The 22426-nt window shown below is 40.7% G+C and overlaps 1 protein-coding gene across 4 annotated transcripts in view; it reads right to left on the bottom strand.

Annotated features, from left to right (window-relative positions):
* Positions 1–4923: 4923 nt before the first annotated feature.
* Positions 4924–22426, bottom strand: part of pcloa (piccolo presynaptic cytomatrix protein a) — a 46028-nt gene continuing 28525 nt past the window's right edge. The window contains exons 9-26 of one of the 4 annotated variants that reach the window (XM_026363472.1): positions 22065–22147; positions 21892–21967; positions 20628–20753; positions 18527–18635; positions 18063–18127; positions 17382–17566; positions 17184–17228; positions 16890–17020; positions 15446–15472; positions 14220–14313; positions 13722–13793; positions 13388–13634; positions 11237–11425; positions 10008–10149; positions 9810–9871; positions 9066–9200; positions 8265–8410; positions 4924–7997 (exon numbers count right to left, since the gene is read on the bottom strand). In XM_026363472.1, coding sequence (XP_026219257.1) covers positions 7854–7997; positions 8265–8410; positions 9066–9200; positions 9810–9871; positions 10008–10149; positions 11237–11425; positions 13388–13634; positions 13722–13793; positions 14220–14313; positions 15446–15472; positions 16890–17020; positions 17184–17228; positions 17382–17566; positions 18063–18127; positions 18527–18635; positions 20628–20753; positions 21892–21967; positions 22065–22147 — 2078 coding nt within the window. In that variant the 3' untranslated portion in view covers positions 4924–7853. Of the gene's footprint in view, positions 7998–8264; positions 8411–9065; positions 9201–9809; positions 9872–10007; positions 10150–11236; positions 12734–13387; positions 13635–13721; positions 13794–14219; positions 14314–15445; positions 15473–16889; positions 17021–17183; positions 17229–17381; positions 17567–18062; positions 18128–18526; positions 18636–20627; positions 20754–21891; positions 21968–22064; positions 22148–22426 lie in introns of those variants that run through there. The other 3 variants (XM_026363474.1, XM_026363473.1, XM_026363475.1) reach the window with 3 other exon arrangements.

The following is a 22426-nucleotide window of genomic DNA, read 5'->3' as shown; positions in this document are numbered from 1 at the left end:
GAAAGAAGACACACACTGTTTTCTTTTAGCCGGCTCTTGCATTTGTAATCATCTTTTTTTTTAATTGCTGCTTTTCTCAATGCTGACGTCGGTGAAAAAGTGCAAGTTGTAAGCGTTCAGAGACAAATCCAAGCTGCATGATATGCCACAATATGATGAATCCTTTCTGAAAAGTTAAAATGGAACTGTCACAGCCCCTCAGACTTTTCAGAAGTTTAAGACAAATGTAAAGATGCATGTAGATGCTGAACCTTCACTAAATAAATAACATAATAAAATAAAGATTCAGTAATTCCTGCTAAAAAATATAACTTCCTTCCTCTTCCTCCCCCACAGGCTGCCAAGCACAATTCATTTATTAATTTTTCTGGGCGAGGGTGTTACCCTGGCAACAAATGATTTCCAGGTTTAAAGTTTAATCAGCATCTCCCCCGCACAGTGGCTTCTTGGCAAAGATGATGGGACATGTGTTTTATCTCCACATAAGCTGACACAGATGTATTCTTCATTGTCAGATCCAGCTGTTGGTGAGGAAAGATGAAACATGATGGAAGATGGAAAAGATTGAAAAGGCTTTTGCTTTTTCTTTTATCAGCAAATAAGCAAATTTTCCAAAATGGGTTTTATTCCTTTAAGACGGATTTAGGCTACGTTTCTCTTTACTATTTACATCTGTGTCCTTCATAGTAGCTGTTACACATCCTTATCTTTGACGGCATCATCAGTAATGACACGGGTTTTTTAGGTCACTGCCAAAATAAATAAATAAACAAAAATACACATCTGTTTTCTTGCAATGCAGTCTCCTCCATGGTGATGGTCGGCATGGTTGTGCCTTGTTGACTCAGTGAAAGAGACGTGATGGTGAGTATGTGTGATATGATGCCTGACTTGGGACAGGGGCAGCCTCAGTCCCCTCTGTGCACTGACTGATCACATTACTATTAGTGAAAGCTATTCTGTCAGGAGGAGATATTATGGCCTGGCAAAGGAGGTCCTCAGGGTGAAAAAGGCATCCAGTGACAGGACACTGGCTTCAGGGGGGATCTGAAGTGATTGGGCATGAGGGGTCTTAGCTGTCCCATTCAATTTCTTTACTTATAAAATCTTGTTTCCTTCCTACAAAATTAAGTTTTTGCTTCTGTACTTGTCAGCGCTGTCATTTGATAGATGATTTATGTCTTAATGGATGTTGATAATATTCTAAATATGACCCTTGGTTGGACCATGTTTACAGTAGTAAACAGTAGGAAAGAGTCAGCTACTGTATGTGACAGGACTTAAATTTCCTTCTGCCTCATATGTAACCACGAACTTGATGAATGTTATAAGCACTTGAATGTCTGTACAGATTTTACTGGCAATGCATCAAATATTTGTTGAGATATCTGATTCTGGACCGTAGTAGTGGACTGATTGATAGAACCACGATGTTAGAGTTGACTCATCAATTCAACAATGACAGCTCCTCTTTAGAGATCAAGCTGTCACGGCTGGTGTACGGAGCCCAGGCTGAGAGGATTTTATGCTTACAGGTGGGAAGATAGGAAACAGGAAGTAAAACACAGGTAGTGGACAAGGTGGAAAGAACAAAAGATCACAGCATGTCTGGTGAACAGGTGTCAACTAAAAAAGAAAACATACCTGGAAACTGGGAACAGATAGCAGATAACATCGCTGCCCTCCATGCAGGACACCAGGGTTTGAATCCCATCTGTGTCCTGCCTTCATTCTGCCAAATGACTAAATGTGTATACATGGGAAGGGAGGCCCAGGTGACTGGAGAAAGTTGGAGTGCATCTGGATAGATTATGGCAAGAGACAGAGGGAAGTGGCCAAAATAAACAGGCCTGGGACATGATTTGTGACAAGTCATGTTTGATGGATATGTGATCCCCGCCTGACCTTCGATAAGCTGATGCATCCGGTAACTTCGTCTGATGTGGCCTCACCAGATCTCTGTCATTTTGATCAGCCTCACCGCTCAGTGAATCACAGACGCGGGGCGACAGCAACGTATTTCCAGGCCCCTGTCTGACGCGAGCCACGTCTTTGAAGGCAAGAGAAGGGAACAAACGCGTCTTTAGAAGCGAAGGATCTGAGGGATCCATCAGGGACAGCACAGAGAGAGAGAGAGAGAGAGAGAACAGAGGGGGAGTTTTTGAGAAGATGGATAGAGAGGTTGAAAATGAAAGACGGGAAACATAAAACGAGAGGGGGACACAGAAAGGGTACAATGTAGACAACAGAGTGGAATCTGGCAACCAGCCTGGGATCCTTTGATCAGATGGTGAGCGTTTTCAGCAAGAAACACACGAGAAGTCAACCATTTACATGCTTGTCTAACAGTTCTGGAAATAAACATGATGCAAAAACGTTAAAATCTAATATAGTATTTTATTTAGACTATAGTATACTACTAGTTCTAAATTAAATAAAATAATGGAAAATTTGCTCCCTATTGTGTCATCATGCAAAGATTATAATTACACCACAACACCAGCTACAGTGAAGGGTCTCTACATTAGTGATCATCATGACAGAGAATGGTTTGCTGATCACCATTTAAGAGGAAGACTGTGGATCAGTGGGGGAAGTGAAATGCTGCTAACTAACTTTTGAGTTTGATTTCTACTAATTGAAACTAATTGTTCATACATCAGTGGAGATGGAGAAAAAAAAAAGGTTTCCAAACGGTGTATTTTTACCTTTTGAATTTCATTTTTATTCTGCTGTTGTAGCACGTGAGTGACCCCCTCTGGAATCAATACGGTTTTAAAGTGTGAAATCTAATCTAATCTAATCTAATCTAATCTAATCTAATCTAATCTAATCTAATCTAATCTAATCTGATTTATCACCTTTCTAAGGTCAGTTTGTGACCTATAAAACATTTTATTTCTGTCTCTCCGTACTGCTGTTTTTGTTACTGTGATCAATTCTCTTCTCTTCTAGCTCTTTCTTCTTTTACTGAGGCATCTTAATATGATCGAACTGAATGTGTCTGCGAGGAAAAATATGTTGCAAGTTTAAAGAAAAAACACATTTTCAATTTTCAAGCAGGTGGTTTGTATCTGCAGCTGCAGGTGATGACACATGTAATCCACACACACACACACACACACACACACACACACACATTCACACACACACACACACACACACACACACACACACACACACACACACACACACACACACAGTAGAAAGAGACCTTTTGGAAGCCAAAACAGGCGTCTTACTCCCCCTGCAGACAGAGTTAGACAAATGCTGGCAGACAAATCGAAGAGCCACCCTCGAAAAAGTGCATCCCTATAATCTATGTGCAACGTGTGTGTCTTTTTTCTGTGTGTAACATTTGTGCCAGTCACAGAATGACATCATTTTATGCCTGTAGATCATCAGCAGACACGAAAACAGCCTGAAAACGCTTCCTTTAAACAGATGACACACGCAGGAAATAAACAACACATGTCCAGTGTTCAAAGCCATTGGCTGCAACTCAAGGGACAATTAATTCCTTTTAATCATCATCATTGTATTCCAGCACGTATTCTGGCTATAAACACAATCTTCAAGTCATCAGAACTTGGAAATTGTAAAATGGCTGTGATTGAATCTCTGATAAATCCCTGATCAGACTGCGAGTCGGCATCTACAGCTCCTTTGTTTGTCTTTCATGTCCTCTTCTAGCCTATGGAAGCTGGTTAATTATAACATACAAAAACAAACGTAGGATGTGAACAGGGGAAAGGACTTTACACAGCTGCTCGTTTCTGTAAACTACTCGGCTCTTCTGTGAGCTTGTCTTGTCTCAGTTTCACTCTGTTAAGCTGGTGCCAAAACTCAGTATCATTACTAACTAAAAACCCTAAAGATAACTTAACCTAAATCAAACGTTTTTAAAACAAAAAAACACCACTGGACTACTGAAATGTCTTTTACATCCAGTAACATTAAGAGATGTAAATTTATACTCTCGCTGAGTCCAAAGCTTCACAGACAGCAGCTTGATTTCTAGAGGTTTGAAGAACTGTGCAGCTATTGTGATAACCTAGTGCAACAGAAATGAAGACAAGGAAGAGACAGACCACACAAGTTGTGATCAACAAACAAAGACTGAACCTGATCACCTTCATTAAGCAGAATTTATTGTAGAACTGTGGTAGTAGGGTTTTAGTTTTAGCTTGGCGCCAATACAGTATCAATCGAGTGTTTTTGTGCATAATTTCAGAAATATTTCTAGTTTCCTCAGCAGGAAAAAGGAGAAGACTGGACAAGTACTGTAAAAAGGAGAGGAGACAAGGGAGACAGAGAAGGACAAAACCACAGGGGATCAGATGAGGAAATGAGGAAAACAGGTAGAAGAAGTACTAATTGTGAGGGATGACGATGAGGATAAAACAGGATTAGAAATGGGGGGAAAACCAGGGAATGATAAAGAGACAGGTGAAGACAGAAAGAGCTGAGCTGGACTTCATGTCATCGTCATTTATTTAAAATTTCCTTAACTATAAATCAAAGTGGGAACACGTCGGTGATGCTTGCTGGAGCAGGCGATGCTGTAGAGGCCAGGAAAGCGACAGGGTCTCTGTGCAGAAGTTAGCTTAAAAAGTAAAGTTCAACTTAAAAAAGACAGAGTCCCCTTCCTAACACCACACAGTTGAGACAAGAGGTCTAAATCAACCAGTGGTGAAAACACTTTTATCAGCCCATCACAGCTGTGTCCCATAAGCTCATTACTGTGCGCATCATCCTTACAAACTTTAAGCATGTGGCGCCATCCTGTGGTTATATTAAGCTACTTTGCATCATCAGCTGCAAACCAGGTAGGAGAGGTAAAAATAAATTGACAATAAATATTAAAGAATGCATTAGGCAGTAAATTTCACAGGCACACAAAACGCTTCATTTGTACTGATATTTAATATTTAGACATCGGGCAACAGCCATTTTTACAGCACAATTTGCATAATTTATCAATACCTCCTGTATACAATCACAAAACCATGACAGTAGAATGTTTTTCTATTTACTTACAAGTGAAAAACCAGACAGGTTTTACAAGCATATCTTTGTACAATCAGCATACATCATCAATAACTTCTACGTTTTCCTCATAAATATTCCCCTCTATGACGTTTTGTTCTTATATCTTTCTCTATCTCTCTCTTTTTTTTTCTTTATTAATATCTGGACACAAAAAATAGTATGAACCACCAACGAAACATGCAACATCCAGTGTGAGCACATTTAGATTCTCCTGCAACTACTTGAGTTGTTAAGATAGACGTCTGTGTAGTTGGACTCTGGTAAACCTTTAGTGTAGGGTCGGGTAAATCTGGGTCCCTATAGACACACACGACAGGCCATTTCTCAGTCTATCCACTGTACATTGATCGAGAGCAAAACAACTGTTACTTCTATGATCATACTCCTTTTTTATTTGCCTGCTTAAATACCTATTGCTCCCCAAACCCTAAGTATAAAAAAGCTGTGTATATACAAGGCTGGAAATAGAGAGGTGGCGTCTGCATGTATCTGTGTGTGAACGTGTGTCGTTGTTGGCGTGTTTATGAGAGACTTTATTTTTAGACAGACAACATTTAAAAGAAGAGATATGCATTTGGGCCAGTGGCATGCATGGACTTGTTATGAAGATGCTATACACACAAGTACAGGGTATAAAAATATGTAAATAAATGTAAAACGAAATAAAAACACAGGAATAACATCCACTGATAGCGGTGTTGTCTTTTTTTGGTCAATTCTCATAAACATACTGGCAAATGAAACGGTTGGAACAGGGGGGGTGCATAAAAAGATGGGACTCGTTTGACTAGGGATGACCTTTTAACTTGAATCATATCTACATGGGATTTGGAATCGGTGCATGTTTGTTCTAACGTGTGAGTGTGTCTTCGTGCACGAGGGCAAAAAAGTTGGTTCTCTGAGTTTCCTCTAACCTCTGTAAACAAGCACTACATTGTGTATAAAAACAAAATTTCTTTTCTGTACACCTGATATGTACTGTAAACAAATATAATACAACATATGAAAGAGTCTCACAGGCATTAAACAAAAAGCCATATAGCATTAAAAATAATAGGATCACGTTAAAGCGGTAACCATTTCGTGGAGGACATGAAAACACAGCAGCGCAAAATCAACATCGATACAAACGTTTCCTCTCCCACAAAGTGTCCGGCAAGTCAAGATGCAGAGACTACCTTTACACAGTAGATGTTGCATAGAAATCACTATAATTGGATATTAAGTGTAGCTTCACTGCTAAGTTTGACTGAACATGTTGAATGAACCAGCTGTCCTGCTTCTTGACCTAAACCTTTCTCGGTACAAAACGGTCATGGTCGACTTTTAAAGACACAACAATAATGATTTGGAGTGTAGGTGGTGATACCAAGACAACACAGATATGACATAAAAAGACCGGGACAACACATCAGCATGCTACTGCAATAGCATCGTCGCGTCTTAGAATGGTGATACATCCTGTTCCGTGTATAGTGTCCAGCACATGTGTGTGTTTTTTTTTTTTTGTTGTTTTTGTTTTTTTGTTCGCTACAATATCTCCTGATGTTGTAATCCCTTTTCTTTACCTGTCCACGCCCTCGCCTATGTCGCTCTTGTAGCAGGATGATGCTGTCAGTTTTACATTCTAAGCGGGAAAAGTGCAAAATACCACAAAAGCGTGCGTCGTTGAGTCGAGAACAGAGCCGGACTGCTATACCTTACAAAGAAAAACAAGAAACTGGTAAATGTGTCACATTCTAAGGGGCGTCATGGATAAATAAAACCTCTATGTCACAATCATTGAGACTTGATTGTCTGTGATAAAGATATCTATATATTTATCTATATATGTTATAATTAATTTCCAGTTATGACACTTCACTATATACAGAGTGAACCTTAAAAGAGATTTTTTTTGTGCAGAACATGTGGTACTGCATACCAAAGAGATAGACTCATGCGCACAATATATAATGTCCAATTTGATATAGACTACTATTAATCATTTATCAAACAATAATCATTTGATTATAATTATTTGATATGACTGTTTACAATTAAAGTGACAAAAGATGGAGAATAATTAGTAGTTTTTTGATAATAAATTCAAAAACATGCTTCTCTCCTGAACTGGAATGATAAGCAGTGTGTTAGAAAATATACTATGCTTGCTTCCTGGGATAGATTTTTAAATATGTAAATAATTGAGGAGAAGACAAATGATAGAACTCTATGCTAATATCTTAATACAAAAATAAATATGAGTTCTCCATAGAGGAGTCTTCAACTTTTTATTTCCAGAATGCTTTGTAAATGAATAAAACTCTGTGGATCATATCAACGCAAGGAGGAAAATCTTTTATGAATGAAACATCTAAATAAATAAGAATCAAGCGTCCATTCCCTGTATCTATTAGAATGAAAGTGTCTCTTCTGTGTGAATGAATGTGAATGTAATTAATAACTGTGTTCATGTATGTGTGTGTGATTAAAGTATGTAATACCTGGTTGATTCCGCGCTTAAACTCTGATCTCAGCACCTGTGTTCCCATCAGCCCGGACTACCCTACTGTACACCGAACGTCCTGTAAACATGTGTTCATTTCCTGTAAACGCATCACTACTTCCTCTACACCTGCACGACAGAAACTCTTCACTTCGGAACAGAAAACTCTAACAATCCGAGCCCTGAAACAAAGATCGAAGAAAGAGATAATCTACCCCGTCCCACACCCAAACCACCCTTTCCCCAACAAGAGTGGATCTGTGTTATGTTAGACTTAAGTGTCTCCAGATGTCAGAAACCTCTTCTTCTTCCTCTATGAGTGGATCTGGGTGGTGCTGGCAAGCAGCTTGTGCCAGCTGACCACTCGCTTGCGAAGGTCGACTTTGTCCAACCACACGTAGGCCTCCCCGATCAGGGTCTTCTTCACAAACTTGCCACCATTGGACACCAGGAAAAGCTGTAGAAAACCAGAGAACAACATATTGTTTTCTATTACTGTAATTTAAAGAAATCCACCAGGTTACTTAAAAATATGTTTTTTTCTGTCTTGCAGAGATGAAGATCAAAGCTAATCTCATGTTTGTACACTGAATCTGAAGTAGGCAGTTGACTTAGCCTAGCATTTTCTTTACCTTTGCACAGATCCAGTCTAATGGTTTCCCCTATTTCCTGTCTTCACGCTCAGCTGAATTGACCACGTGTAATGAAATGACCGTGGGGTTACCTGTAGGGAGTGTCCGGTGGGGTTCATACAGAAGCGGAAGGTTTCGTTGAAAGATGGTTCACGGTCGTGACGACACACTCTGGTCTTCTTCTTGATGATCCTTTTCTGGGTGGCGATGTTCACCACGTAGAGCTTTACATAAAGATCTGTGCACACACACACACACACACACACACACACACACACACACACACACACACACACACACACACACACACACACACACACACATAACTTTATGTTATGTTGTTAGGGCTATAAGAGAGCTGTAACTACAAATTACAAACCATCAACAATAAAGTAACGTTATGAGTCACTGTATTTCACTTATTATTATTTATAGTTGTTATTATATATTCATACATACAGGGCATTTTCTTGATATCTGTCTAATAAGATGCACTTTATGTTCAAGTGTCCACACAGTGGCACATCACAGGTCCACAGTGTGCTTATTTTTGATGATGTGCATGTGTTCATGTGAGCAACATAAAAAAACACTATTAGTTATTTCTGGTGTAACTTTGCAGATTTAGTGTGAATCATAAACGCTTGTTAACGTTCCAATACTGCTTTTCAAACTTGCCTAATTTGTGCTGGAATGAATTACAATAATGCAAATGTGGCTCTTCATCTATTAACTGGCAAAGGTATAGTGATATGTCAGATGCCAGTCCTTCTGAAACGAGTGCTCGTGTGTGGGCTTCCCAGCTGTCCGTTATTGGAAATTAAATATATCATGCAACATGATCTCCAGATACTACATACATGTAAAAATAACCAGAACTTTAAATTTGTTACCAGGCAGATGGTCTGGAGTCTTGAACTTGTAGGTGATGTTTCGACACTGAAGAATCTCAAGGACCAGGTGCTCACCCTCTGTCTTCACCTCCTTCTTTAGAGCAATTTTGATCTCCCCCATTACCTGGGATTTACCTAAACACACACATGCACAAAATAATTAAATATCCACTGTGTCAAATGACACCTTCCTACCTTCCATGTGCTCTTGTGTGTTGTCAGTGACTGCCATCTACTGGACACTAAGTGTAATCACATGAAGAGTAATCTCAAACATGGCCTGCAAAGGACCACAAACCATTGATTTCAAGGATGACGAGAAGTTATAAGGAGCTCTGCCTGCACTCTGGTTGCCTTGACAACTTCATTAAAGTGACAGTTGTGGATTGAAAGCTGGGTCAATACGACTGTGGCAAAAGTAAATGTGTGTGTGTGTATTAGAGAGACACCCGAGAGAGTGAGAGCACTAGATAACGAGATGAAAAGCAACTGCGGATACGTTTAAACGTGCCAATGTCTTTATGTGTGTGTGCTGAGCGTCAGTCTCTCACAGACCTCAGGTCACTTTTGTACCTTTGCATTCATTATAACTGCATGACTCACAACTTTACAGGAAGAAAGAAAATCAGAAAAGAAAGAAAAGATAGGCTTTTAAAACCAGTCTCAGTTTTTCAGCCTTGAAGGGCCACAAATGTCTGTCTTACTGAAACCCCATGAGTCAGCACAGGTCTGAATATATCCTACCTTCAGTGTCAGTTTGTCCCATTGTTGATTTCATCACATCTGTGCCATTTGGGATCTTTCCACTAAAACAAGGACAGAAAATCTGATAAACTATCTATTGATTGCTCTATATTCATTGCTTTGAAATGAAACAGGTGTGTCTGGGTGTAGTTTGCAGCAACATTTTCAAGATGACTTAAGATGGATGAGCTGACTCACAATCGAGGCACCTGGAAGATGGCACTGTCAACCTCGTTTGCCTCTGCTTCTTCGTCCAGTAGGCTGTAGGCGCTGCCACTCAGGCCGCTGTCCAATGAGGCTGCTGTGACCGGGGCATCACTGGATCTGTAGCTCGATCGAGCTGTGCAGAGATACCGCCACACCCATCATGACAAAGAGACAGGGAGAAAAATTGCACCTCTGCCACGTCCATGAGTGTAAAAACTAGGGCCAAGAAGCATTAACTAATAAATGCAGCAACTCAAATCCATCATAATCAATTTTAATACTTAATTAATGTCAGTGAAAGGAGGAGGCTCATTTAAAGCACGCAAGACCGGATCGTAATGAATAGCACACAAACACTGAGGACTAGCAAGAAGCATATGGACAAACAGTTCACTTAAAATCTTTCACTCAGACGAAGACGAGACAGTAAAAATTCACATTTAAAGCTTTTACAAGAAACAAACAAATTCAGAAAAATATGACATATACTGTATATGTTTATGCAGACCAAACAAGAGGCACGTAGACCCTACTGACATTGTTAGTCATCTATATGAACTATTAACAGTAATCTAACATCTTAACCTCAGTTTAAAATCTTTTAATCGCATTTATATGTTTTTCCTTCTGTTTCAGTTTTAAATTTATTGTGGAACCTAATTTTTATAAACCGATTTTATGCAAAATATTTTAGATTAGACAGATACATATTTCAAGAAATGCACGTGTTACATACCAACATTTAGCTCTCAAACGGCCGATCAGGCAGTGTGATAGAGTATGAATGAGATGCGTGGATGTGGTGCAGAACAGGATCCATGCCGACACGTTTTCTTTCAGGCCACACAACACTTTGCCACTGACACATTGCAAAAGCTCACTAAAACCAGTTCAATGAAGCAATGGGGGAATCGTGATGCAGCAGATGTGGCTGTGCCAAAGTGTTAACTTGCAATGAATCATATCACAGTCTGAGGCACTAATTTCCTGGTATTAGTGAGCTGTGTTGGTGGCCGTTAAGGAAGTGTGTCTCACTGCATGAATCTCTGGCGATGTGACTGTGTGCAACTTTCTTCCTGTCTCTTTCATTAGCTTGTAATCTCCCCTCTCTACTTCTGCAGGTGTGCGTTAGTAGTATCGCATCCTCTCTCTCATTCTCTCCTTGCTCCATCTCTGCTTCAGTCACATGACAGAGAGGAGACTCCTGGGCAAACTCTCACCTCCGGTGCTCTGTGGCCTCTCTTCTGACACAGCCTTCCTGAGGGTAAGGTGTCTGGCGCCTGCTCTGCTCCCTTTGGTCGACACAAGCGATGGCAGGGCAGGCAGCCAATCAGACTGGGCTCTCTGAATGGTGAGCACGCCCACAACGCTGTGTCTCTGGTGCCTCAGTGAGAGGTGGCCTCTTTGGCCTGGATGTTTTTGTTTTCCCAGTCACAGGTCAGAAGTCAAGGGGTCAGCGTCAGGAAACAAAGGTCATGGGGTCGAAATTCAAGATGGAAGGAGGGAGGAGCAAGATGGAGATTCAGAAAGTGGTATATCTTCATCATGGAAACCAGCTTGACTGTCAATCACATGCAGCCACAGTGTGTGGTGCACATTCATCCCTCCTGCATGTCACTCAGGGACGGGGTGTGCAGCATGTACTGAGGTGCATTGTGGGTCCAGTAGTTGTTAACAAAAACAAAACAGGGGGCAGTGGACATCATGCACAGCCATCTTAGTGGAGGAGCTTCAGAAAAGCTGGTTATTGTTAACAAAAAGGAAACAAATAAATAAGAAACTAAAAATACAAAATGAGGTTAATGATATCTTGGGGAGGTGGGGTTGCAACTTTCTTCTGTTTTAAAGGTTGGATCAAATAATCCTAGCTGGTGACAGTAACCTCTCTCTGGAGCAGTAACTATTTCTCTTATTATTATAATTTGCTGGTCTTGTCATTTGAGGGAGCTGGAGCTGTAACTGGGGTCTGTTAGTCAGTTTGTGGCCCTTAAGAAAATCAACTTTTTTTTTTCTTTTCAAATTAGATTTCTTCTACTCACTCTATTCAAGTATTTAAATTACTATTCAAAAAGGGAAACTTACTTTGAACACAGGCAAACATAGTTTAATTTTATGCTAAAGCAGTATTAGAAGGTCTTTGTTCTGTTTTAGTGATTAACAGTTTTTCAAGCAGCCTCTTTGGGTTCAGTAAAACGAGGTCAAACTCAGGAAGGTCAAAGACAGTGCGCTACAGGTGAGGTGCTGGCTCTACACGTCTGTGAGTACATACAGAAGAGAAGCGGTGAGAAATTGAAACACTGTGAATACAAAGGGGAAGAGGACCTGAGGTGTTAAAGGGAGAAGGAAACCAAGAATAGAAAGGAAACTAAAAGAACAGAACGATAACTCAACAGAAGGCAGTACAGATGGGTGCAAGGAGGCCATGCTGCGTAGGCTTTATTTGCGTCTTGGTTTACTTGGTTGGAGGCGTTGCGGCGGCAGCTGCTGCTGTGACTGCTGTGGGGCATCGCCCGTTGCTATGGCAGTGCCTCCGCCACTTCCAGTGCCGCTGTCCTGATGGTGTTGCCGTGCGGCACTTTTGCTGGAGCGTGAAGCACCGTGCGAGCGAGAGTGTTGGCTGTGTCCATGGCTGTGACTTTGGCTCTGGCCCTCAGACGGGGAAGGCTTCGATGTGCCAGGGCTACTGTGAGATTTCTCGATAGTGGGCACCTGCATGTCTAAAACAACCAGATTAACCGAATTAACAGAAAGGCTATTCTTTACTTTAGTGAACCTAGAGGCTGTTACTTTTTGGGAAGCTTCTGTGGTGAATGATTTACTGGCTAGAGATACACTCAAAGTAGCCTTTGTGGAAACTACATTATTATGTCTATAATGTTTTAGCATCATCCTCTTTAAATTTTATGGTTATTTTTTCTAAATTAGGGGAGCATTCAAAGCCTTCCACGGCCATGTTACCCTCTGTGTTAGAAGAAAGATAGAGGGAAGCTAAGGCTAGGCCTCTGAGCAGGGTGACATCATGGCAACCAAGAAAACAGACCATGAAAAAGCATTAAGCATGAAACTGAAGCTACAATGGGTGTGAAAAAATGGTGCAGAGGAAGGTGCAGATACCACAGAAAGAAAGGACTGCAGAAATAGAAACTGGTGCACAGAGGAAGACACTGAGACAGAGGGAAAAACGAGTGGAAACAACAGAAGAGAGAAGCAGTGACAGGAAGAGAGCACAACGTACTGTAGGAGAAGTCTGAATATAGAAGAAAGAGCAACCACAGGAAGTGGGAAAACAGAAACAGCAGGGAAGCAGCAGAGGTTGTTAAGGGATGATGGTAATAAAGTCAAGCAGGTGATGGGGATTCATCGTGTCCTACCCTTGGCCGGATCTGGAAAGATCCCGTGGCTTCGGCTCTTGATGACAGATGATTTGGGTGAATCTTGGTTATCGTGAGAGGAGCTGGTGGTTTTAGGGGAGGAGTGCTGTGAGGTGGGTTTAGAGGAACTGTGCCGGCTCTGGCCTGAGTGAGATCGCCTGTGGTGGTCCCCCTCACTCTGCTCCTTCAGAGGGAGCCACCTCGGGATGTTGTCCAACTGGGCAGTGTTGGACAGGTCAATGAGTACCTGGAAACAAACACAGCAAATAGGATAATGTGTGTAAAACTGGTTCTTACTGTAGATGCTAAAACCAATAATAGAAACGGGGTTTACCTCTCCTAAGAAATCGTTAGATGAACCCTTATCATAATCCCACACGCTGACCTCCAGGGTCTTCTTCCTCAGCTGGAAGTCACACAGAGAAGGGTAAAAATTGCAAAATAAATCTTAAGCAGAAAAAATAAAGGCAGTTAAAAAAAAAATAGACAGCAGAAATCCACAAATTTGCTGTGACCGATGTGGGTCCAATAAATTTAAATGGGATTAAAGATGATATAATTAAATCCTAGTGGCATCTGGAACGAGTGACCACAGTCAGTGTGCCAGCAGAGAAAAGATAATATTTAGTGCTGTGTTCTGTATCAGTTTAACATGGAAACAGACAGATTAAAATAAGCATGCTGTGAGATTCTTTACAGCTAATATGTCTCATATTACATATTAAGGTCCTGGAGTTGGCTCTCAGTGCTGCTTCTCTGAAAGTACATCACGTCCCACATGAGCCAGCATGTCTGAGTGTACCTGCAGTGTGTCTCTGACTGAATCCAGTACCTGCTCCAGGTGGATGTTCTTATAGATGACAGTCTGGTTCCATTCGGGGTTGAGACTCTTGCCTGCATGTTTGGACCTCCTCTTGTTTTCAGCACTAGGGGAACACATCACAACAAGATAAACCTGGTCACTAAACATACAGAAGCTCTGCAGGTTAGTGGACCACCACAATGCAATGACCACAAAATACTGGAATAGGCCACAATAAGACAGAAGAGGGGAGAGAATGAATGTGATGCACATTGTTGTGACGGTAACAATGTATGGGCCTACGTGCATAGACGGCAGGTTACAATGTCAGGATCGGCTGCAAAAAAGTCCACTTTCATCTCCATCAAGTCATGTAATTATGGAAAACTATGAAGTCTTGGCATCTGGTTGACTTCTTGTTTTGTAAAGTACCAATATCAATTAGGTAAACAATACTGCTGATAACTAGATTTGAAAAGAAGGAAAAATTAATCACGAATCCTTGAGAAGTCCTTAAAGAAGTCAATTAGCATAAGTAACATTTATTTTAGATAGTGACAGCAGAGTCACTTAAGCAGATGAATGACTTGGTAAGATGGATGTTTTTTGCAGTGTGTAGGGTTTAGTCTAAGATTGTAGGATATGAATAAGTCTGCAAAAGTTAGTTTGGAGACAAGGACAATCTACTTTATATTGGAAAAACAATGGAATGAGTAAGGACTGGAGAGCAAAATAATGTGAGTGTATTGAATGCGGCAGGGCATCACGGGGTACAGTACAATGTCAGGACATGATGTAGGACACTTCTGAGGGAGTTTAATCACAAAACAGGGACAAACTAAAGGGTGTCAGGTTCAGTGTCAGGGTTTCAAATTACAATGATTAGGACAAAAATCTGACCATCACTGAGGAAAACAATAGTTATTTGGGTTACTTGTGAGCACAGGGGACTCTACATTTATATGTGTTAAGTTAAAGAGATGGTGGGATGTTAATATTGAGGGATTTATCGCCTCCAAAATGCAATGCAAAGACACTCAGCCTAGAGATGAAGGGATCAGCATAACAATAGAAGGACTAAGAGAAAATGCACAGTTGTCTCAGGGTGAAGGGAAAAAGTGGAACTGACCTAATTGACTTGTATCGACATGTTTCCAATTAGTTAAGAAGCAACCTGGGTAATTTATTTTGTGACCTTCACCAAACTGACAACCAAGTCTCAGAGAAAACAGAACCAAAGTGGGCAAGTCACATACCTGGCATTCTGGACAACCATGACCTGACTGAGGGGGTCCAGCATGCATTAAATGTAGAGAACAACATATAGAAACAATAGTCAGAGGGAGGGAGTGGGGTTATAGAGTGCCTGTGGACTGTAAGTGCGTACGTGGGAAGGGGCAGATTATTCTAGGTTTAGCGTGTGATTTACTGAGTAGATGTTTAAGAGACGTTGAGAGTTTAGAACTGGGCTGTTATGATTATGCGTGTTTCAGTGTGTGTGTGTGTGTGTGTGTGTGTGTGTGTGTTTAAGAGACCTTTCAGGTGATGTAACATGTCCTTTGGCGACTGTAGTGGAGATCTTCTGATGGCATTAATGAATCTGTTTCACGTTCCCTGAGTGGAATTCAAAGTTGCTGGCTCTAGGACTCGGATCATTTTGTTTGTAATAGGAAAATACACACAGTTTGTTAGCCAGTCATGTGTTTGCCAGGACATCTGTGATGCACCTGAAAAGCCTCTGTATGACTGCAGCTGCTGTTCTGATAGCTGTGCGATTGTATATACACATGGCATATACACAAGTATGTGCATGCATGGGCTACGGTGTACATGTTTCCTTAACCACTCTGTGCAAGGTGACACTTGTTCAGTCACTACAGCATAAGCTCAACCCTGTCTAAAATTGACAGTGGTGCTGCAATTTGTGCATGTGTCCAATTGAAGGTCTCTGTGAGTGGCTGCAAAGCTCCCAGCAATATATTATTGCTCTTATCTGAAACAATCCCAGGAAAAAAACTCTCTCGAGAGATCTCAGCAGAGAAGGTGGAAGAATCAATTACATTAAAGCGCAATCACAGTGAGAAGAGAGCTCTGGACATACGAGGGGGTGTGGATCATATTGCAAATAAATATAAGAGCTATTGATTTTGACTGTACTCACACCTGCAGTAGAACACCCATCAATAGGGAGGAAACATCAGAACATGATCTACCTTGTGTTATTTATATTATGTATCTGTCATTCAGCAGCGATAAGGCACTGATAAGTCCAGTAACAGCAAGTCATTGGATCATTATACAACATAACACTTGATGAACCTAACATGTGGTGCATTGGTGCTATGAAACTGACAAAGAAAGGTCATGTGCGACACATTGAAAGATGTCATGGTAAGCCAAAATCAATTTTAAATTGATACTAAAATGAATGAAAATCTGGTTCAAGCTTAGCAAAGTAGCTATGTGTGCAGCTTGGATGACAAAGAGACAGTCTAAGCATGTGTATCCCTGATGTTCCTTCTGTAGAAGCAGCTACAATATAGTAAATGATCAAACCCCCACATGTTACACGCTTCTCTTTAAATCAACAGATTTTAGTCACCAGCATTTTTCTCTTTTCTTATCATTCCTCATAAGCTGACCTTGCTCCTGTCCTGCACTGCTAAGGTTATGCTCGCAGGTTCCACACCCTTCACTCACCCTCTCCCCGGCAGGAGATACACTTTAACAAATGGGTCAGAGTAGCCATTGTTGTCCCGCGGGGCGAGGTTTCTGGCCTGCAGGACATGGACGATCAAGTTGCCAAGCTGCTTGTCATAGTGGATTTGAAGCTGCAGAAGGAAAGAAACACGCTGAATTATATTAGATCGCATTTCATTTGAGAAATGGAAATTATTAAAGTTGATAGTGAGATCAAACATCATTGTTGTATTTATTTCACAGTAAAACTAAAAGTGATCACATTCAACAGACACATTCTTCCTTTTCACAGACCTGTATCTCTCCAGAGACGGGGTGGGACTTGGTTCCCTCTGCAGTCTGGAAGAGATGAAAGCATCACAATTAGATCATGCTAGCGTAAATACTCAGGTGGATATTTGTGCATGTGATCGATGGGTTCGACACTCTGTGAGCTGTCTACTTTTGACCATCTGAAATTTCAGCTCAACAGCTAATCCCCAGTGCACTTACCTTGCTGCTGTGGCGTTTCTTGCTGATGGAGGGCGATCCCGGCTGACCGGGGCTGGAGGTCGCTGAAGTGGTGGTGGGCATGCCAGAAGAAGAGGTGGAGGTGGGCGCTTGCTGCTGTGAAACTTTCTGCAGCTCGGCTGCCAGCTGCTTAGGGTCAACACCTGGAGACCTGGGAGGTCTGTCACCTAGAAGGTTCATACATAATATAGAGTCATAGGTACTGATGTACGCAGACAGTCAGACACACACATGAAACTGAAGACTATATTTAGCTTATATATATGAAAGGGAAGGATGATTATGCATGTTTGACATGTTCCAGGAACACACACATCAACATCAACTTGCTGCTCTAATATTACAATTAAAATGAGGCCGACATGAACCGTGAACAAAAAACATCACACACTTAAACATTATTAAGACAATACATTATAGCAGTCCTTTGAAAATAATCTAATGTTCCCAGAATGTCAGTGTAACACAGACAGATGGAGGAAACAGGCCACAGGTAATGCACCTGAGAAAGAAAGAATCATAGATGAAAGCAATATGAGAAGAGAGTCTGAATATTGCAAGAGGCAAAAGTTAATTATACAGAGGATGCAGGGATGGTGGCGGGGTGGTGAGAAGCAGTAAAACTCGGTTGGGGGTTGAAGTTACAGAAATACAGTAACTCACCTTTGCTGTGCTCCTTTAAGTCCAGTTGCTGGGAACCTTCGGACTCATCCAACATGTTGAGATCACTAAACGACAGGATCATGTGTCATATGAAGACAAAAAAGCAAGATTTATACAAAAGAACAATTCAGGTGAAGCTGAAGGAAGTAGAAGCGATTACTCACAAAGTCAATCAACAACAGCAAAGGCAACATTCATGAGGTTTAAATGGAATTAAAACTGGAAATGAGGTTCAGTTTTTAAGGAGGGTGTTTGATTGAATTGAATGTGTGATTAGGGGGGAAATTGAGAGGGAGACATTGGGGACACGACGAGGCAGGAAAAGAGTGATGACCGATTTACAGGAAGATGGCTTAACGAGAAATTTGATTGCAATGGTTAGTGCATTAAAAATGGAACAGGAGAATGATTGTGGCTAAAAATACAACACAGAAGAGCAACAAAGTGATGGAGGTTATACTCACAGTCTGACACACACGTCTGCCTCATTGCACGACTGTCCAACGAGCCCTTGTACCTCTTCGTAGGTTTTCCCCGTCAGAAGAACTCCATTCCACTCCAGGACTTGCATTCCTGTACAGAATTTGCACACATTATTTTAACAAAAATAAAGTTCACAGTCTAAAATCCATTCTTCGATTCACAGAGAGAAGTATTTTAAGAGAAAACGAGTTTTGATTCTTGCGCTGAAACATGCACATCAGACCGCAAGCCAGAGATGGAAGTACCGTAGCAGCTGTGTGATAAAGCTGCTCATGGAACAGTCGGGCACAAACAGGGAAAAGGTCATTTGAAAATGGCCTCATATTGTTTTGACTATAAAATTTGCAACTTTTCATGACCTGAAAAGAAAACAGCATTCAATCACACCAGTTTTCCTCCCAAGCTACTCTAGTAATGACAAATCCTACATGTCAGAGAAGCAAGTGATCACTTCTATATACTTTAAAGCTCATATGAATCCACACAGCACCGCAAATCCACTGCATCCTCAAAAGCACACCCTGCACAGTGGCAGGACTTACACAGCTTGAAACAGCTCATCAGGAGGGTCTTCTGTTTGCGACGACAATCTCGTGCTGCATGTGTGAGCGACAGGGAAGCTGAACTGTAGCTGAATTTCAGCAGACACACGAGCATGCATTCTAACACACGGCATTTGTTTCCCTCCGTGACACTAAGCATCCATGCCTGTTGATTCTCAGTTCAAATTCTGCACATTCACACCACAGAAAGTGAGATGCTGTGTTCCCGCTGGCAGAACCAAAGTTCTTTGCAGCCGTTCTGCTCAGTGTTGATGACAGGGTTATGGGTGTTATCATGGTTGAGTTGTCGCCTAACAACACCACAGATACAACTCTTGAACTGAAGCAAACAACAGCTTTACACAGCTTTAACCAACTATTTTCTGCTTAGAATAAAACTCTTAAGAGTTGGAGTTGGATGAGACAGTAGGATAGTTAGTAGGGAGTAAAGGAATAGAGGTAGATATGATGTACAGAGTATATTGATAAGAATTTAGTGAGTGTGAGTAAGCTAATTTGTACTTTTAGTCACAGTCTTGGTATGGCTCTAGGGACGGCAGTATCTAAGTACGTAGAGAAGCAGAGAGAGAAACAGAGAAAAGAAACTGCAATAGAAATAAAAAGGAAATGGAAGGAGACACAAACGAGAACAGAAAGTGCGGAAAGAGCTGCCCACGCTCAAACACATCTACACATCCACAGGACAGACAGATGGATTGCACACACCATACAGGTCCAAACAGAGCTTTCTCTCTCCCTGTCTCACCATTCATCGATAACAAGTGTGGCAGCTTCAAAAAGGCTCGGGCCACAGCTGACAACACCAGTTGTCCGACACCCTCGGTGTGGCTCAACTCACAGATTAAAGTGGACTATGAGTATTTATCTGAGTTAGTGAAATAGCTACTGTAGATGTTGCCATATATGGAACAGTGTTGCTGCTTGTTTTTTTAAAATGTAAATAAAAACATCACCAAATAATACAGTAAGTAAAAGCATAGACATATTTTTATAATGTCATAATTATTAGGAAACATTAAATATGAAGCTACAGTACCACCAGCAACAATTTAACGTACTGTAGCTTAACACAAAGGCTGATAGATGTAGGAAACATCTAGCTTGGCTCTGTCTGAAGGTAACAAAATCTGTCTCCAGACCTCACTGATTACTGGAACAGGCTATTTCTGCCCAGCCAAGAAATAATCAACCATGTACCCCAGTAAAACCACAGTATGATGCTGACAGCTGGATTCTGTGGACCTTGGACAGAGACAGATTTTTCCTCCTTTCTACTGTTCATTCTGAGATAAGTTAGTGAGCTGCTGGTGGTATTAACTAGTGGATGGATAAGGAGGTGGCACTGACCGACTTCTCTAACTCTCAGCAATAATGCAAATATACATATTTATAACATCAGTAAGTCACTTACTTACATTACAATAGGCATGAAATGCTTATTTAATTGTCTTTGTATCTATAATTTAAGTATACTGTAAAGTGTTTTTCACAGTATAAGTTTAATTTGGCAAAAGCTTACCTTCAAGAATCTTTCCTGTTTGTTCTGCAGCTCCACCAGGTAGGACTTTCGCAACATAAGCCCCAATGTCTCCATTACTGCCAGGGACCTCTTTCCCTCCAACCACACGGATACCCAAACCATTTCCTATTCAGGACCAATGACAAAGTTAAGTCAGTTTATTATTTTAGTCTGAAATCACCAACACTTGCATTAAACATCTACTAGGTATATCAACACACATGCAATAAACATGACATGATATAGAATGGTGGCCTATGTGATTTCTATGGATGGACTGCAAATTATTAACATATAATTAATGTTCTTTAAAAAACTACTAAAGAAATGTGAAGAAAGAACTCATTTAGTTTGTGCACTTTATATTACCCAACTTATTCAGGTATTAAACGAGTTGTGTGGCAGCTATGTACACATTTAATCAGCAGAAACATGCAAAAATGAAGCCATCACAACTCTTCCATTGCAGCATTTCCTTCCCAGCTTGAAAACTACAATTGTCATTGTAACTTCTACAGTCTAAATGCTAAATGCTAACCCATCTAGTGACTAACTAAATCATATATGGATCTATTATAGTCGTCCACAGGTCGTATATGAGAAGGCTTTCATAATACAAAACACTTTAACATTGTTATGGTAACAAGAACAAAAACGACTGAGGCAAAATGACTCAGTTCAGCACCCGGCCTTCACAAACAAAATATGCTTCCTTTGTGAGCTGTTTAATTGCATAAGATAATCCTGAGTGTGAGGGATACGCCATTTTAAGCATGGCGATGACTGATGAGCGTGGAGAAAAGCCAAATCAAAAGGGAAGCCAGGAAATGAAATGTCTGCCTGCTTTGAGCCTGGAGGAATGGTGTGATGGAACGTAATGGCAGGGGAAGTGACTCGCCAGTTTGTGGAGACTTGGCATGAACATCATGCACATAAAAGCATGCAAAGCACACTAGCCATGCTCTGTAGGCCTGATGAGATGCTATCATGCAAATTAATGTATATATTTTATTGTCTTTATTCCTTTAAAATCATTTAAAATGTTTTATGGTCATTCATATTTAATAAAAAGGACAATGGTCCATGGTATGCTGTAAACAGTGCATATTTGATGCAGTCAGTAAACAATGTGATCAATAAAACCTAATGTGTGCATCACAGTCAATAACACATTAGCTTGTAATACATGCCTCTTTGAATACAAAGCATTTCCGATCACAGCATGTGTGCTGATGTTGTTTTTTAATGAACTATGGTACCTTACCTGAGACACTACGGTCTTTGGGATCCCTCTGCAGTTTGACCCTGAGGTGAGGGAAGGGGTAGTATGGGCCTTTTCCCTGTGTCCATACACAATGGTGAGATGTCATGTATAAACTGTACAGAATATATATGCATGCACATGAATGTGTGGGTGTGTGTTTTTGCCTGTTTAACCTGTCTCTTCTCTTGGCTGCTCTCTGATCTTCCATCTCTAGGCTTGTCAAACCAGTCGGTCTCTTCTCGTCTAAGGTGGTACGCTTCAGGGATAAAAACAAGCACTACCTCAGAACCAATGTGAGAATAGGTTCCACTTAATTTTAAAGTGATGACATGCCTTTAAACACAACTGTATTTGCAAAAAGTCAATACTAATTACAAATTGGGATAAAAATATGAGAGTACAAAGTCTAAAAGTATTTGATTTATTATTTAATTTTATTGTCTGAAGAGAAAAAGATGCCAAGCAACACATTTTCACAAGTATTGCAAATAAATGCAGTTTGAGAGTGATTAAATGAGTATTAGTACAACTATTA

Source organism: Anabas testudineus, chromosome 23, assembly GCF_900324465.2.
Source record: "Anabas testudineus chromosome 23, fAnaTes1.2, whole genome shotgun sequence".
In the NCBI taxonomy this organism is placed as follows: domain Eukaryota; kingdom Metazoa; phylum Chordata; class Actinopteri; order Anabantiformes; family Anabantidae; genus Anabas; species Anabas testudineus.
The sequence above is the reverse complement of the archived record's forward strand: the minus strand, read 5'-3'. Positions and strand labels throughout refer to the sequence as shown.